The sequence below is a fragment of the Idiotropiscis lumnitzeri genome, chromosome 5 (genome assembly GCF_059441095.1).
Source record: "Idiotropiscis lumnitzeri isolate Australia: NSW breed Sydney's pygmy pipehorse chromosome 5, RoL_Ilum_1.0, whole genome shotgun sequence".
In the NCBI taxonomy this organism is placed as follows: Eukaryota; Metazoa; Chordata; class Actinopteri; order Syngnathiformes; family Syngnathidae; genus Idiotropiscis; species Idiotropiscis lumnitzeri.
In genome coordinates, this window is record NC_142395.1 from 24,565,813 (window position 1) to 24,584,118 (window position 18,306).

An 18,306-nucleotide genomic window follows, 5' to 3' on the forward strand; every position below is an offset into this window, starting at 1 on the left:
GATAATTTAAAGATTTGAAAACAAATAATATAATCTTAAAAAGAACCCTAGAATGTACAGGGAGCCAATGAAGGGACCCCAGAGTACGAGTTATGAGCTTCTTCTAACAAGTACCAGTCAAGAGGCGAGCTGCATCATTTTGGGCCAATTGAAGATTTTTGATGGAAGATTGGCTGACTCCGAAGAAAAAGTTGCATTACAGTAATCCAAGCAAAGTGTGACCCAGGCATGAATTACTGTTTCAACATTAAACATAATATTTGTATTCATACTATTGCATTAATTAATTAGCGTGAATTATTAGTTTATTATTGACCTATTTCACATGTACATTAAATTATTTAGATAATTCATTCTAAATGGATCAATTGTAGATTCACTTTAGATTATAAACCGTATTGAATTGATTATGAATAACATGAGACATGAGAATGAATGGCTATTTTAATATTGACTTGAACGTCTTAAGATACACATTTCACCTCGTGTGGGGTTAACATTTATGAGAAAAAAATCAAACGGCACTGAGCAACCGATTTTCTTCTGAGTCAAACCAGAAGGTTTGCGAGAGTTGCAATATCTTGACAAGTCGTCAAAGTTATTTATTTATTTATTTATTTATTTATTTTATTTCTATATGTACCTTTTAAGCTAACATCATAGACCCAATGTTCGCCGATGAAACGTGGCTAATGTTTGGGGGAAATGATGTTCTAAAAGTCTTTTAATCCTAATATGCCTGAAGGAGTACTAATTTGCGTATCACGATGCCTACTACTTTTACAAACACGAAATCTATGTTAGACAACCACCACACTTCACGCACTTTATGAGATTATTTAAATGAATTTCAAGTCTTAAATAGATATAATTGTGATTTTTTTTTTACTTTGGTGGAGCCGGTGACATCTCACTGCGTCGTTTTGCGCAAAGAGGTGCTCCTCAAGTACTGCCCTGCCCCTCCCACTCCTGCCACTCGAGACTTGAAAACCAACAGCAAATTTCACGACGAAGTCGTTTAAGTGTCCCTTTTTACTACTTTTTGCTGCCTTTCCCACCAACATGTAAACCCGTATTACTTAACGTGGCGTCGACTTTGTGCTACACGGTAAACGTCTTGGTTTACGGCGTTCTAATGGCATGCTAGCACGTTGTTTATTTACCTTTATTAGCTTGTTAGCTGTGAAAGTTAGCGAAGAAGTGCGAGACGTCTTAAACGCTAAAGGTGGACATGAGCAAGAGACATAAGTGAGTTGAATGCACCGAAGTCTGAAAGTGTGTACATTTTCTAAGTTAACTGTGTGTCTGAGCAAAGTTCGATAATTTTTCACATCCACATTTTAAGGACGCCTACAGAAGAGCGATGTGTCAACGCTGTGTGTATTTTTTTTATTTGGTTTTTGAACTCCTCCCACTTCTACCTAAGTGTCATGTGTTTTTGCAGCCTCGGGAAATCTAAATGCAAGCTTTCTGAAAAGATGGACGTATAAGAAACTCTAAAGGACAAGGCCCACCGCCACTCACACAGTTTAGTTGCAGGAGAGGACAAGACCAGCCTAAATAAGTGGTGACATGATTGCGGAGGCAGAGGGGAAAGGACTCCCGCCTGGAGAGACTAACAAAACCGAGTCCGCGGCGGCGGCGGGGTACCTGTCTTGTAATGCTCAGCAGGTACAAAGTGGGCCCCCCACACAGCCCCCTGCCTCCACCACCACTGAGGAGGAGGAAGAAAGTGAAGATGAGTCTGAAATCCTGGAGGAGAGTCCGTGTGGCCGTTGGCAGAAGCGCAGAGAGGAGGTAAGACTCCAGAAAGGATGGTCAAACAGGTTCCTGGATCGATAGATGGTGGGTAGACGCCAGACAGGTAGATTGGATGGATGCAAAGTGTCTATTCCATCTTGACACATTGGGGTTTCAGTTGTAATAAAGGTAATTGGAGGCACCAAGTGGTCCACTTGAAGTCCAGCATTCTTTTCATGAAAGTAGATGAATTACCTGGCAAAATATTCGGGTCTAGTTGAGTGGAAGTAAACAACTGAGTAAGACGACTGTCCGTCCATTGTTTTTCTCCTATTGTTTGACCTCAATAATGTATCTTGTGAGCTGGAGACTGTCTCAGCTGAGTTTGGGGGAGATTTGCCATGCAATCACAGGACACATATGGAGACGCAGCCAAAAGCATTCATGCCCAAAGTCAATTTAGAGCAGGTCTGGGGAACCTTTTGTAACTTTTCTCAAACCTTACGCAAGGTCCCGTTTTAACATTTAAAGTGACCGAAGGGCCAGGTCATTCATAGATGAGGTTAAAATATATAAATAAAGGTATGATATTTGTAGAATTATTCACAAAATTAAGAAAAGTAAAAAGTATTTTTATTTGTACTAATATTTCCAATTCATGTAATCAACCAATTATTCCACTAACTAAATGTAAGTTATTTTTTTCATGCATTGCATTGTTGTTGTTGTTGTTGTTGTTGTTGTCATGCTGTTAAAATAGAATCTTGTGATTGATTTATTTGGAGGTGAATCAGCGAAACGTTCCTGGAATAGACACGGCATACTTGGCCATGGATACTGAGGAAGGGGTGGAGGTGGTGTGGAATGAAGTCATGTTTTCAGAGAGGAAGAACTTCAAGCTGCTGGAGGTTTGGCCTCATTTCATGAGAAATAAATAATCCGTTAATTGTTAGCTGTGAAATTGCTTAAAAACTTCATTTTTGTATGCTGTGTTTAGGAGAAAGTGAAGGCTGTTTTTGATAACCTGATCCATTTGGAGCATGCAAATATTGTCAAGTTCCACAAGTACTGGATTGACACCAAGGAGAACCGAGCCCGGGTGAGTCGAGCCATCTGAATACACATTGCAGTAATTTCGTAGATAGATAAATACCGTGGACACTTTATTCATGTATTCAGTTGTGTAGCTGTTCTTTACTAAAATGTTCATACAAGCATCACTTCACTTCTCCTAGGTAATTTTTATAACTGAGTACATGTCATCTGGAAGTTTAAAGCAGTTTTTAAAGAAGACCAAAAAGAATCACAAGGCCATGAATGAAAAGGTAAGAACTGACTTTGGAATTGTGCTATCTAATCGAACAATGCCAGAATTCAGGTGGTATAACATGATGAACGGGAAAATGGTTGAACGTTGAGGATATTACTGTGTGGCCCATCCCACATTGAAAAAAAAATAATGTTTGGTGCACCTCAGGAATTCAGGAATTGGAACACAAAGTCGGGATGGAAACCGGTTTTGGGATGCGAGTTAATCTGTGCCAGATACGACCTGAGGGACTCAGTGCAAGCACAGACATATTTACCGCCATTATGTGCAAAATACACAATGCAGTGATATGAAAGGAGAGATACGGTGGGGCAAAAAAGGATTTAGTCAAACACCGATTGTGCAATTTCTTCTACTTAAAAGGATGGCAGTCTGTAATTTTCATCATTGATAAATTTATACAAAATGTGGGATTGGGGGAATCCTGGCAGTCACATTTTTAAAGAATTGTGCAAAATAAATATTTGGTATATAACAAAAGTTCAACTTAATACTTTGTATTGTAACCTTTGTTGGCAATGAAAGAGGTCACATGTTTACTTTGGGTTTCCCCCAGATTTGCACACACTGTAGCTAATATTTTTGGCCCATTCTTCTATGGAGCACTTCCTTATCTAGTCACAGAATTTCACTTGTCAATTGCTGTGCAGACCTGTACATGTGGTGCATGGACACGTCACCAAACAAAACTACCCCAACACCCCCAACCACATCAACAATTTCACCAAGCAAGCATGTGCCAACGTATCAGAAGCAAACGCTAAACTGGGCATCCAGCAAAACTCCGCTCAGCTGTTTTCTTCTTGGATTTAACACAATGTTTTAGACATTGTAGTCCAGCCTTGGAAGCGACTCTGGGTCATTGCCCAGCCTCGCTGGTCATGGCATTGTCTGAGAAACTCAGTAAGAAGTGGTTAGTGTGGAATTTGGCTGTGTTGTTACATAACACTTGGGCAGAAGTGCAAAAAAAAAAAAAAAAAAAAATCATCGTGAAAAGAAGAAAAATTAAAGCGCATAACTAAAGATTAACTTTTTTTTTTATTTTTTTATTTCACACTTTGGTGGCCAGGCACTCCAGTGACTCAATTAATTGTATTCAAACAATGTAAAAGTTAATTGTGCCCTCTAACTTTTGTGGTGTTAAAATCTTTAAGACAGATGTTCCATCAGATGATTTTATTTGCAGGAAAATTAGCATTTTTAATTCTGAAAACAAATGTAAGAAGCTTTCACTCCTCTGGGTGTGATACATTGCAGATTTAGTTTGTGTGCACGAACCACATCCAAAACAAGTCTTTTGATAAAGCGTGTGCTTCTGACAGGCTTGGAAGAGATGGTGCACGCAGATCCTGTCAGCTCTTAGGTTGGTCCCGTGCTCCTCCATCCTCATGGTCACATGCCAACAAAGGGAAATAAAGTCTGTTGTTGCTGTCCCGCAGTTATCTCCACTCATGTGATCCCCCCATCATCCACGGCAACCTGACCTGTGACACCATCTTCATCCAGCACAATGGTCTCATCAAGATCGGATCAGGTATTTAAAAAAAAAAAAAAAGAGAGAATAAGACTACTTTCTGTTCTCAAGCCAAGTGGCACTCACATTGTTTTCGTTACTTGCAAGACAAAGCTGCACATTGATTGTCACTGCACAATTGTGTAATTTGGTTAGAAAATCTATTTTAGTCTCGGTACTCTGAACACATTCTGTTTTAAAGAACAAACTACTACAACAGTTTGTGATTTTTCTACTCAACTCGATAAAAAGTTGCTATTGATCCTCACTGTTTTTTCCGCCGTAATTTATTCTTGTTCTGCAGTTGGTCCAGACACCATCAACAACCATGTGAAGACATGTCATGAGGAACAGAAGAACTTGCATTTTTTTGCCCCGGAATATGGAGGTAAGACAAGGCTTTAACTACACAAATGTTCTGTACAAATGGTACCAATACTCAATGAGGGACAAATAAGACTGGGTGATCTGATTGCGCAATGCTGTGTCACGGTGTGAAAGTTCACTCGGCCAAGGCAGTTGAATAGAATAAAGTAGCCTTTATTGCCATTGAAATGTGCTACTGTATAAAAAGACAAAGGCGGATAAATGCCAGACTGTGTGAGAGGAGGCTATTTTAACACATCTGCTCAACTCCACCAGCAGAGGGTGCTAAAGGAAGATTTACGTATATATTTTTTTTATTAAATAAGTAGTAATCCTTCAATAGGAAATTCAACACACTCTAGAATCTCATCAGCAACTAGTTGCCATTTCACATTTCGGCAAGACTCAAGTGACCCTCTGGTTTGAAAGCCCAAGACTGGCACCCCAAATATTTATTTAGTGTCCCTGTGACAATGTCCTGACTATTCCTCCAGCTCCTGCAGATGCTTAGCTGGCGGTGGAAATTGTTGACTCCTATTTTCGTCTTCCTTGTCTCGTTGCAGCTGTCACTGACGTGAGCACAGCTGTAGACATCTACTCATTCGGCATGTGTGCCCTCGAGGTCCTGAAGTAACCCACAAACAGAATAGAAAATGAGGCATGCTTAAGGCTAGCTCAGGATGTTCATAGACTATGCGTGCGTCGCAGATGGCTCTTTCGGAGATCCAGGGGAATGGGGAATCTTCGTATGTGTCTGAGGATGCTGTCAATACTGCCATACAGCTGCTGGAGGATCCGCTTCAGAGGGTAAGTAAAGCCGAAACCATGCTTGGTACAAGGTACCAAACTTGAGGTCTGTGGGCTAAAACTGGCCCACCACTTTTGTGGTCCATGAAAATAGTGAATTGCTCTGTTTTGAAAATATGTACAGAACAGGGTCTAATAACTTCATCTTTCTTCCTTCACTAACATATTCAGTTTTGATCTCCCTCATGTAACTTGAAAAGGATTAGAGATAAAGGCAAGATGTATATTTTATGTGCAATTTTGCTACTTTGCAACTTAATAGGGATAGGACGATTCACTTAACTCCCGACTCGATTCAAATCACGATTGTGACGATTTTTGATTATACTTTGATTTGCGATTCCATATCACAGTCATTGCTATTTTTCTTAAACAAGACATGGTTTTCTCATATTCTAACATTTTAAAACAAATCTAAACAATACAAACCAGAAATAATGCATACTGCAAATTCAATCATCGACTTCAGTCAATGCTGCCAGCTGACTTACCTAACTCACTCACCACAACAAATTGGCTCCGCACTGCCATCTGGTGGAGGAAAGTGGTAGCTTCACCTTTTGCGTTTTGAAAAATCTGGAAAATCGATTCTGAGCTTTGATATCAATTTATTGAATCTTAGCGTATAAAATCTCAATGGTTGAGTAAATTGATTTTTTTGGCACACCCCTAGTACTTAATGTGTTTAGTTGTTTTCATTTTGGCAGTATATTTTTACAGTAGTTACACGATTTTTCTTCAATTTAACCTTTTTCCTAATCCTTGTCAAAATGTTTATTGTACTGAAAAGTACTACTTTTATGATTCAAAAAATAATTTTCGCACTGGTTCTGGATAACTTTAAAAGCACCATCTACCTTGGCCAGCTTTGTTGACATGAGGACTCACGCATACAGTTACAATACAATACAGTAAAACTTTATTGTTGAAGAGATTTTATGTGTGTGCTTTTAGGAGCTAATTCAGAAGTGCCTGGATTGTGACCCATGTACGAGGCCCACCGCCCGAGAGCTGCTCTTTAACCAGGCTCTGTTTGAAGTGCCACTACTGAAGCTGCTTGCTGCTCACTGTATTGTCAGCCATCAATGTGAGCCACTGACACATACACAGTGTTGTGTTGTATAACGAGATCTACGAAAAATATAGCTGTAATAAATAATAAAAGCAATCTGGTTCACAATCAAGGGAACGGCCGTGGAGCCAAAACAGATATTAGCCCTTTTGCATCATGATTCAAGCCCAGTTAAATAGGAAATGTTTAAACAAACCGAGATTTTGCCGATTGAATGTTGATGGCTCGTAATTGTCCAGACATGATCCCAGAGAACGCCCTGGAGGAAATAACCAAAAACTTGGACCCTAATCTCATTATCGCTGACAAGAAAGATGATGTTCAGCTCAAGTAAGGAAACCAGTTCACCGTCTTTGTCATTGGCTGTGAGAATAATCACATCGACTTGGCCTTTTGATGCCACTTAATCAGATATAAATATGCGAAAAACATAAATGATGATTTAATAAATATGCAAACATCATATTTACTTTTTTTTTTTTTACTTCAGGCTTTCACAATTTCCTGCCTTGGAACTTGATAAATTCCTGGAGGATGTACGGTAAGAATATATGTATATTTATTTTAATATATATATAATTTTTTAAATTTTAAATTTTGTCTCGTTCGAGTGTCCTATCCTGTTTCTCCACTTGGGGGCAGAAGTGATCTGCTCTGTTTCTCCATTGTCTTTGTTACCCTCAAATGATGCTCTGACGTCTTCACATATTAATAATAAGCCTCCTTGAATTGAATGTGGTTAATTTTATTTTCCTTACTTCTTTCACTTTCTTTTTATATTGCAGTTTATAAGCTGGCTTAGGATGTAAGAGACGAATACTTAACGGAGTCATTTTTCTTCTGCTTTGTCAACGCCTCTGAAAGCCCATCTCTGTCCTGATCTTCTTCAATCAGAAATGGGATTTATCCCCTAACGGCGTTTGGCCTGTCCTCTCCGAAGCAGCCCCAACAGCGGAATGTTAAATCTCTCGTTGTCGTCCCTTTGGTCAAGTCCCCCACGCCTGAGCCTGCGGAGCTGGAGACACGGCGGGTGTGTGTGACGCAGTGCATATTTTTGGATAGCAGCGTGAAAATGCCTTTTAGAATTAAATTAATTCAGCTTTCTTTCCGTCTCCTTCAGGTCATTCAGATGCAGTGCAATGTTGAACTCGTCGAAGAGGGATCCAAATATCATGTAAGCTTGTATATATTTAATATATATATTTAATCATGCGACATTTATCAAGTTGGCAATGCACTTTCTATAGGTTGCTTTCTTCTCTGTGCAAAAAGACGATTTCCTAATGTGTTGCTCTAAATTCTTTCTGATTGTTTAGTTGACGTTGCTGCTGAAGCTGGAGGACAAGCTGAACAGACATCTAAGCTGTGACATGTTACCTCGTAAGCCACACACCTCGAGCAACACACCAAGCAAAGACTTTGGTCGTTTGAATGTAAATAGAAGCAAAAAGAATTACTGTTAATGTTGTAGTGGGTGCTCATGAAATCATTGCCTATAACTGTGCGCCCCTCACAATTTTTTCCCCACTCACAGTGTGAATATTAAGGATGCGTCCATATGTGTGCACTGAGGCATGTGTGAAAGTGAGCGTGAGATGCCTGACAGAGCGTGCCAACTATTTCCAGCAGAGAATGTCGCCTAGAAACTTACATTTTACTTACATTTCAGCAGATTGCATATCGGGATCCCCCCCTTCTTGACACTCCCCTTTTTAATTTCTCATGCATGCACGCACATTCTGGCTGCGTTCACTTGACAAACGGAATGGAAATGACTGAATAATCTACCAGCTAGCAGTGTTAATGGTCAGAATAATCAATGTATACTTGCACACGCAGGTATGTGTGACCGGCAACGTTACAAGTGTGTGAGCCCGAGGGGAGACTGCAGCTGCCACCTCTTGTGTCCAAATCTGTCCGTCTCTTCGTGGCTTGCAGCTTCTTGTGTGTCACTGACACACTGAGATACTTAATCTCCTCTGCATATACTCACACACTCTTCCTTTCTCTTCTTTTCTAACACTGCACGTCCTCGCAAACCATTTTTGCTGGTTTTACCTCATTTTGACAATGTCAGGCTTCATTTTTAACCAACTAATTGATGGCCTTTGTTGTCTGTATGTAGAAATACATTGCAGGCCTATCATGCCGGCTTGAAAATGTTATCAAGATTATAAAAATTTGGGAAGCATTTCAAGTTTGGATTAATTGCTTTAAAATTTGCAATCAAACAAATTACCATCAACATGTTCATTATTCTTGAGTGAGTTTATTTATACTCAATGATTTGCTTGTAAGACGTACATAAAGTTATCTTGAAATGGCAATCATATAAAGACAACTTCACCTCCCCTTGCTATTAAAAATATCATAATTATGTAAGAACAAAATTTCTTGGAAAATAGTGTATGATCCTGAGTCACAATGAAATATGAGAGCTATAAAGTGCCTACGTTTTGCAAATGTGGATTGCATTTGTTTTTTGTTTTTTTTAAATCAACATCGAAGCAAGATTAAAAAACGTTTACTAACTGCTGGTTTGGGTTTCAGAAGAAAATGTTCACGATTTGGCTGGAGAATTGGTGCAACTGGGCTTCATCTGTGAGGTGTGTATACTGTCTTAAACAGATTTACACTGACTGTGTGTGGGTGGTACTCTGTGGAAGGACGACTGCTGACTGTGCTACAATGCACTCTGGTGTGTTCCACTTCAAGAACCTGATGGCTGTTACATATTTGTATGTACAGTTTGGCTCACTTTCCCACCCACACTAACGTGTTGTTCACCCAGGCCCGGGGTGGGCAAACTTTTTGATTGGCGGGTCACAATAGGTTCTAAAATTTGACAGAGTGGCCGGACCAGGAGGAGTGGATGGAGTGTTTTGATAAACTCACCTCATCGGAGAAAAAAAATACATTTAATTTTAAATGAAAGTGAACAAAAGCCTTATGACCATATATATGTCTTTGAAAAACCACAGTATTTCGAAAAAATAAAACATGAACAAGGTTTATTCATTCCATTCTTTTTTCAAGTTCGGCGGGCCGGATTAAAACGTCTAACGGGCCGCATGTGGCCCCCTGGCCGTAGTTTGCCCACCCCTGACCCATCCGATTGTGTGCAAGAGTGGAGGGACTCTTAGTCTAAAATAATTAGTTTTTATCAGACAGAGGATAATGAAGATTGCAAAATTTAGGATGCAAAAGATCTTTGTCTCAAATAAAACTCATGTTTTAATTTGCAGATGCACACCAACGCACAACACAAAATGGTGGACGCCGTCACTTTTTGCACCGTTTACGGTGGATGTCTTCTTATTTGTTGTTTGTTGGTGGTTTACTAGAAAAGCGTAAAGGCCTGTGATTTATTTTTTTTATTTTTTTTCAAAAAAGTCTTCATTTGTTTTTATTCGTTGTAATTCAAAAAAATCAATCAGCAAATCTTTTAAAATGTGATTTTGGAGGGGTGAGTATATTATTTATGGGATTTTACAGTAATATGCCCAGACTGATAAGAAGGGAAAACATGGTAAAAGGCAAAATACAATTTTGCAACTAAAATGTTGCAGGAAGGAATCTGTGCTATAGAAAAAAAAAATATTGAGACAAAAATTGCAAATTACAATATTGTGAAAAAAAAGGGAAGAATTATCTTCATGGGAATTGTTTTCTTTTTCTTTCAAGAATTAAGAAGCAATCTGCTTCACAATATTCCGCGAATAAAGTTAGCTCATACTTGTGTGTCTATACGTTCATCACATATTAAGATTCTGCGTTCTCTCCCCAGATGGACCAAACCAAAATAGCCTCACTCCTTCAAGAGAGCTTCAGTCAAGCTCTTAACTAGCACCAGGTGCTTCACGACAAGTCTGTTACATTTTCCCTTTAAAAGCACTCAACATGCTGGATTCTTGAAATTGAATGTGACCAAAAAAAAAAAAAAAAAGTGTACGTTTCTGTTACATCAGGGATGAACCTCACAAGTGCATTTAAATGATACCAAATGAGCGAGGCCGTGCCTTTCCTTTCTGCGTGGTCAAGTCACATGATTGATTCTCGTTGGTCTTTTTACACGACAGCACATTCCCATCTTTTGCACCATCCTCTCGGGTTCAGTGTAAAGTATTAGTCTCACAACTGTAGCGTGGAAAGCAACAAACGTTGATGTCTGAATGTTTAGTTGTTTGGCAAGCCTTTGGAACAAGAGCACGATTCCTTTTTGACGTGTGTGTGTGCTGACAATCTCCGAGAATCTGTCATCTGTTACTGTGAGGGGCTGTGAACTCAGTGTTACTGTTTTTTTTTTTTCTCTTGTTTTGTTTTTAATATGTCGTTCCACTTTAAAAACCTCTCATCTCAATTGGCTTCTTTTGTCTTATTCGTTGTTTTAACAGTTTTACCGACAAGACTTTATTATTGGCTGTGCCTTTTTACACTAAAATCCGCTGCCATATACTGTTGTTATAAAAAAAAAAAAAAAAAAAAGCTTTTTTTTTTTTTTTCTAACACGCATCAATTTTCAGGCGAGAGTGTCACACATTTTATTTATCTTACACATATTGTGTGTAATGTGTGTTCCTCTTTCACGGAGTATGTTTTAACACCATGTGGTAATTATCTGCGCCACTTTGCAAACTTTATCGGACTTTTGCGCTTGTTTTTCATCTCATGGCAGAGACATTTGAGTTGAATTACAATTTAATCCATTTGTTGCCTCTGATTTCAATCTGCCTTGCAGCTTCTGTGTCTGCGCAGTCACGTAAGAGGCATTAAGAACATAGAACACAGTACAGCCGTTGCCTCCAAAGACTAACAATCCATTGTATTCATCATCTCGAATTCACCATTTGAATTATTTTCCCAGTAGGAATCCATTTTAAAATATGTTGCAGAGTCAACGTTGAAACAATGTACTCCCTTCACTTTGAGACACAAAATGTATATTATGTTCTTTTTATGACCATTTTCAACTTCTTTTGAGGTAGCCATAATGTACTGGACAGCAGACTGTACTAAGAAGTCACCGACCATGTTGCTATTTTGCACAAGCATCTGTGCTTCCACAGGTCAATAAGTCAAGTGTCGTGGATCCCGGTTATGTCATTGTTGCCTTGAGCGTTTGTTTCCGGTGTAGATATAATTCTTCTTTAATTATTAGCGATATCATTCTGCACAAGCAGCACATAGAGGAGTAGCACTTTACCACACCGCATGTCAATTTGTACCTGCCTGTGGTGGCATCGCACAAAATTCAAACCCACAACGCCCAAAAATATGCAAAACATACTGTACTCATGGAGTTGGTCCATGAAAATTCTTACTGAGCTGAAGTTTCTTCACCTCTCAAGTTTAAATCCGAGGCATTTTTTCCCAGAACATTTTGGTTGAATTCCAAAGAGTCAGTTTGACCTTTCTAGATTATTTGATTGTAGCGGTTCCATTGTAGGTGCAAGTGCTCAACTTAATGAACCCGTCCAACAACACATAATTAGTGAATCATGAGTACTTAAATTGATTTCTTTACCAGTAATCTTATTCAGTGTATTCATGGTGTTCAACTGGGTATTTGTTTTCCCTCCAAAGGTTGTATTTGGGTTTTGTTTATGACAATGTCATTGTATTTTTTTTCTAAGTGCAGAATGTGCAAATTTCAAATAAATGTGTGAAACGCTTCTTTGTTTGCTGTTGTTGTGCAACAACACTATCGTGGCATTTTTCTGCAATTTTCTAAAATTAAATCCAACCTATGATCACAGTCAATACATCTGCTGCCTTCATCATGACTAGGAATCCTCGGATTGCGACGGAGTTACTTGTCTGCTTGTAATTGTATGTACGGTAAATTGGAACGGAATCAAAGGCTGTTTTCATCGATAGGCTCCAGCACACCCGCGACCCTTGTGAGGATACGGGGGGCGTGGCCATATTCCTAATTTCTTGTGGGCGGTTTTAAAGTCATTACTTTAGGATTGATTTCTCCAAAACAAATTGATAGAATTGAAAATGCAAGCTAAAACAATTTTCTGGGGGCGTGGGGGCACGTAAATTGAGCTTCTTGTTGAAAAATGGACCACCCCGGCTGGAATATCCCTACATTATGTAATTTAAATTTTTTTAATTTTAAAAGCGAAACGTATCTCGTCCTGTCATACCATGCAGTTAGGCAAAACTCAAGTCATCCTTTAACCACGATAATACTCAATCCTTATCATGTAAAAAAGTTCTGCACGGCTGTGTGCAGGTGTACCTAATCTTGTGTCCAGAAGGTAAGCGTCAGGTGGGTTCTGTGACGTCATGCCGGAAGTAGACAGCGCTTTCAGTGGAAAGCAGGTGAGGGAAGTTCCTCGTAAAATAAAGACCCCAGTACTTTCATATCCAAAGGAAACCACCTGACCGAGAAGAAAAAATGTGTACTTTTGGTGAGTTATTGTAAAGTTTGAACGTACTAGCAATGTGTCATTATCGCTTTCGATTTTTCAATGTTTTCCCCGCGTGAACGACTGAGCAGGCCAACTGCGTTGAAATAATGTGGGTCAATAAAACCTAACACGGTGGAGTCAATCTGCTTTATAGTGTGTTTTATATACACATTTATTCTGCCTACTACAGTAGTCAAAAGCACATTCGCGGTGAATCGCCCCTCAGGGCGTCAATGAGACGACAAAGGCTAAGCTTCACTGTGTGGCGAAACCTTCACATCTCATTATAGCTCATTTATAATGCGGAATGTGGATTCATGTAAAATAATTGGCCTACTTTCAAAGAGGAGATGTAGTAAGTGAGTCACTCGTCTCTTCAAATCGAATTTATGTATTTGTTGTGACTTATTTGTTTCTATATGTTCGACCATTTGGAAATATTGTGTACTAAATAACCACCCCCTCGGACTACAGTGTAGTTCATCTAAATTATCCCCTACAAACTATAATAAGCCTGTTGTTAAAGTAATATTTGTTTATTGTATAATTATTGGTTTTAGTTTGTTTTTCTTGTGTAGGGTTCTTGAACGTTTTCATTTGCAAGCTCAAGTTGATTTACAAAATGTATTGGGACTGGTTTGCCGTTATGAAAGATGATAAGATCCAAATGGCATCAACACATCCTTTTGAATTTATATTTGTCGTCCTCCATCTGCATTTTTCTTCTGACAACAAATCGCTGTTAATCCAGTTGCAAACTTTAATTCAATTTTTATACTGAATCTAAATCAGAATGCCCTTTTTTTGTCATTATACTCAGTGTATAACAAGATTAGAGGGCTTCAACTCTCCAGTGCAAATATGAATAATGAAATAAAAATAATAAATAAAAATAAAAACAAACAAAAAGTGTGTTTAAAAAGTGTACTGTAAAGTCAGATAGATATTATTTTCAGATCTATGGCAACTATTTAGAATTTGTAATTTAGCAACAAAAGTTTAGTCTTTTTAATATACTAATTGTAATTTAAAAAAAAGTGCTCAGGATGATTAGTGACCCAACGGTTAAAACAAATGTGCCTTATGAGTGGTTATTCTTTAAAATAAAGTAAATGCCATGGACACATTAATAAACACAGAAAAGAGAGACAAAATAAATAAAACATTGTTTTTTTTGGGGGGCGGGGGGGTAAAGGAAAATGAACACTTTTTGTATGTCAGACATGTTTGGCTTTGTATTGTATTTGCAGATAAGGAAAAGGGGCCGAGGAGACTGATGCAAAAGGGCTTAGCGCTCATACTGGTGGGTCATATTAACTTCATCCTTGGCGCTATCGTCCATGGCAGCGTCCTGCGACACATTTCCAAACCCAGCCAAGAAATCACCACGGAATACACAGCAGCAAACATCATTTCCGTCACCTCGGGTCTGCTGGTGAGTTCAAGTATTTATTTTCCTCCATTGTTTCCAACTCAATGCAGCAATAAGGTTATCCAGGATAGTGGAGGTTTATAATACAAAAGCTAAACTAACTATAAGTTTGTTGGGTACTACATAACAGTTGCAAATTCTTCTCGGGTCATTTTATTATTGTGAGGAAAGACCTGGTAGAAAATATACACTCAAGTTGTGTGTAGCAACAGCGCAGGCGTTCCGTCACGTCTGTGACTCATCTTAACTCTATGTTAGCAACACAGTTTGTGATCAGAAATATTGAACAGGTTGAACATTTTCTGACTATCAGCCCAGTGGAAGGGGATTATCGGAGTAAAATTTGGCCCAATTTCCGGTATGTGCGTATGCCACTTTAGAAGTGTAGCCTTTGGCACTAGAATAATGTGCACAATTGTCTTTGTTCTGCTGAGACAGTCATGTTTGTGACTCAATATTTCAGAGCATAGCCACTGGGATCATTGCCATTGTGGTGTCAAGGAACCTTCGCATGTTTAAGTTGGTGAGTCTGCTAGGTCACCATGAGTCACAACCTTCACTGTTTGATACCTTTTCCCATGCGTTAAAGATGTTGCCATTGTGTGTCTCCAGCACATTGGACTTCTTCTAGCCTCGTTCCTGAACGCCCTGCTCTCAGCAGCATGCTGCGTCGGCCTCCTCTTGGCCATCGGTGTGACGGTCTCTCACAACGGACAGGGCCTGATGCGAGGGTGTAACAACACAGTGGTGCCCGCCAACGCCCGCTCTCCTGTCAGCGCACAATGCCCGTTCGACACCACACGCATATATGTATGTCTAAACTCTCCATTTGATGTATAATGATGAGAAGAATATACAATTTATAGACCAAGGGAGGGAAAAGTACGGTATGTGAGCTGCTTCTTTTTCCAAGTCACCTTCAGATTTGTGCGACTTGCCACCAGGGGGCAGTATAATGCATAAATACCAAAGAGAACTCATCTAAACTCAGTCAACTGCATCCTGAGACATATGTGCTCCCTACATTAGCTGCTGTTTTTTATCATTATTATTTATTATTACATTTTAGGACACCACCTTGGCTATCTGGTTCCCCAGTGCTGTGTTGGCAGCTACGGAGTGTGGCCTGTCTGTATGGTGCTTCATTGTAGGACTGACTCTCAGGGGCTTGCTGGCCTGTGGAAAGACGTACTACAAAGAACAGGTGTGTGTGTGTGTGTCCATGTGAGCAGTGATGCAAGAGGGCTGTAAAGTGAACTATTGGTTCTCTCACACATTTACTTTAAATTTCCTCATCATTTTCTCTCTCATAGTTTGATGAAGGGTTGGAGAGCTCGCCACACAGCACACACCTTATTGGCCAGAATGTCAACCCTGATGCCTGACGGAACCCAATGCTGGAAGTACAACACTCCATTATTTCATGTCCTTAAATCTTGATAGAACTTTTTTTTTTTTTTTGATTGAGTGGGCTGATTCATTTTGTTGAACTTGACCCATATAAATGGAGTCTTTCAAAGTCTTTGATACGCTGTATTCATGTGGTGACAGTCGAACCACTTTTTAGAGTGTCAAAAGTTCTCTTTGGCTTGTCAATATCATTTCATGCTGAAAGTGCTGTTCAACATGAAGGAAACTATGGTACATTTTTATTCACATTGGTGTATTTTTGTATTAGCTTTGTTAAAATGTTGACATTTAGCGAAATAATGTGTAGACTGTCCTGTTGCATTTTTGGTGGACATTTTGATCCTAATCTCATTGAGGATTGTACAGCAGTCATATAGGACTGGATCGTATATTGCTTTTATGGTAAAATATATCGTATTTTACCAACTGAAATCGGATTACTTTATGGAGCAGAGTGACTCAATATTTGCTTTAAAATATCCTGGAACCATTAACTTTCAGTGATTGGAAATAATTCATTTGAAAGTTTAGTTAAACAGAAACTCATCTGTTATTGTCCAGTATCTACCCTGAGGTGTGTTGAACACCACATTTTTTTTATCTGTTTAAAAGCAAAGGACACTGAAAAACAAAGAAATGCATAGAATGGAAGTACAACTAAAAAAGAGCCTGCAAAAAGTTCAATTTGTGCATGAGCAAACACAGTGTCATGACGTTGAGTGCGTTGGAGTACTCACTGAACACTATTTTTTCATGTTAAGAGGTTCAACCAGTATGTGGGCCAGCAGTCTTAGCACTCACAGACCACACACACAAACACGCACACACGCACGCCCACACACACACCCACATACACGCATCCCAGTGACAGAGAGGATCACATCAGATCAGCCATGAAACGGTTAATCTAGTGCTGTGCTCAATCGTGTGGAAGGGAATCATAGCACGCAGCACTAATCCTGACTGTGTGAGGGATAAATATTGACATTGTGCTGCCTGATACAATCACTCAGTGATCAGTCTGTGAGGCCTGTGCCATCAGGCTCACTTTGAGGTCACCCCATAGATGGTTCTATGTGAAAACACCAGCGCTAATGAGGATGTGCTCCTTGTACTATCTGGACAAATGACTCGATTAGGACCGATGCCCTGTAAACATTTACCATCAACTTCAAGCTCCTGAAAATGCGCACGTCCTCAGCGTTTGAAAAGTTTTTTTCAACCTGCATTTTAATCTCCACTTGATTATCAAGGTAGATGCTAAAATGTTAATACAGTTTGTTCATTTTGAAAGTGATTTGCTTCACTGAACTGATGTTCAAGTTGTTGATAGAGGAACATTTCAAGATTTTTCATTTTCATTGTTGATTCCAAGACAGACGCATCTCCTGTTCATTTCAATAAAGTATTTTTAAAACATTGTTTCCCATATTTGCTTCCCTTATCATGGAACCTTTTGGTCTGTGCTCACTAGTTTTTATAGAGGGACCCAAAATATTTGTTAGTTTAGGATGAACAATTAACATTACGATAAGGTGAGCGGAGTGGGGGCGTCACCATAATGTTCATTACCTGGAGGTGATTTTAAACTCCATGCATTGATTTCTTCAAAACAAACCAATAACATTGAAAATGCAAGATAATATAATTTTCCTGTTTAAAAATGCATACATTAAACTTGTTGAAAAATGGACCATCCAAAATATTCTTCAAAACCACTGGTGGATAATTAATATACGTTTCCTAGAAAAATGGGGTAAAATCCCAGAATGATCAGAAAAAAACAAAATGTTAAAAAATGGAAAAAAAGACAGATAAATATGCTAATCTGTACTTGCCGAACAGCAACTATGCAGAGGGCGACTCTAGTTTTAGTTGTAATATCATCATTCAGCACTAGATGGCAGACATGTCTTAGATGCAGTCAAACCGGGTCTAATAGTACTTTATACTACAACGTGAGTAGGCCTAATATTTTTTGTCGATTTGGAATTATATACAGGACAAACATAGTACCTCAATCTCAATAGTATTAACATTTTGAATGAGGTGATTTGAAAACAATATTTCTTGCATTAAATGTTGGTTTGCTGTTCAACCGTTTTGAGCTGTCAATGAATTCTATTTTTGTTAAAGATAACCCTTTGATCAGGAAAAAAAATAATGTAGAGCTAAAGGAAAATTCATATCGGTCGAGTCGACCTCCCTCGGCGTGTG

The 18,306-nt window shown here is 39.0% G+C and overlaps 2 protein-coding genes across 2 annotated transcripts; both read left to right on the plus strand.

Annotated features, from left to right (window-relative positions):
* The first annotated feature begins 943 nt into the window (after positions 1–943).
* On the plus strand, positions 944–12,500 carry LOC148337392 (nuclear receptor-binding protein-like). Its single transcript, XM_088296133.1, has 18 exons — positions 944–1,248; positions 1,445–1,797; positions 2,526–2,648; positions 2,738–2,839; positions 2,976–3,065; positions 4,393–4,433; positions 4,510–4,604; positions 4,888–4,971; positions 5,513–5,571; positions 5,658–5,756; positions 6,711–6,843; positions 7,068–7,158; positions 7,319–7,369; positions 7,723–7,858; positions 7,949–8,002; positions 8,145–8,208; positions 9,379–9,434; positions 10,616–12,500. The coding sequence occupies exons 2-18, from the start codon at positions 1,573–1,575 to the stop codon at positions 10,673–10,675; spliced, it is 1,563 nt and encodes a 520-aa protein (XP_088152259.1). The 5' UTR covers positions 944–1,248; positions 1,445–1,572; the 3' UTR covers positions 10,676–12,500.
* A 579-nt stretch (positions 12,501–13,079) lies between these two features.
* On the plus strand, positions 13,080–17,498 carry krtcap3 (keratinocyte associated protein 3). The gene is made up of 6 exons (XM_088296134.1): positions 13,080–13,247; positions 14,498–14,682; positions 15,143–15,202; positions 15,292–15,489; positions 15,749–15,883; positions 15,993–17,498. Exons 1-6 carry the CDS (start codon positions 13,235–13,237, stop codon positions 16,062–16,064), a joined length of 663 nt encoding a protein of 220 aa, XP_088152260.1. The 5' UTR covers positions 13,080–13,234; the 3' UTR covers positions 16,065–17,498.
* The last annotated feature ends 808 nt before the right edge of the window (positions 17,499–18,306 follow it).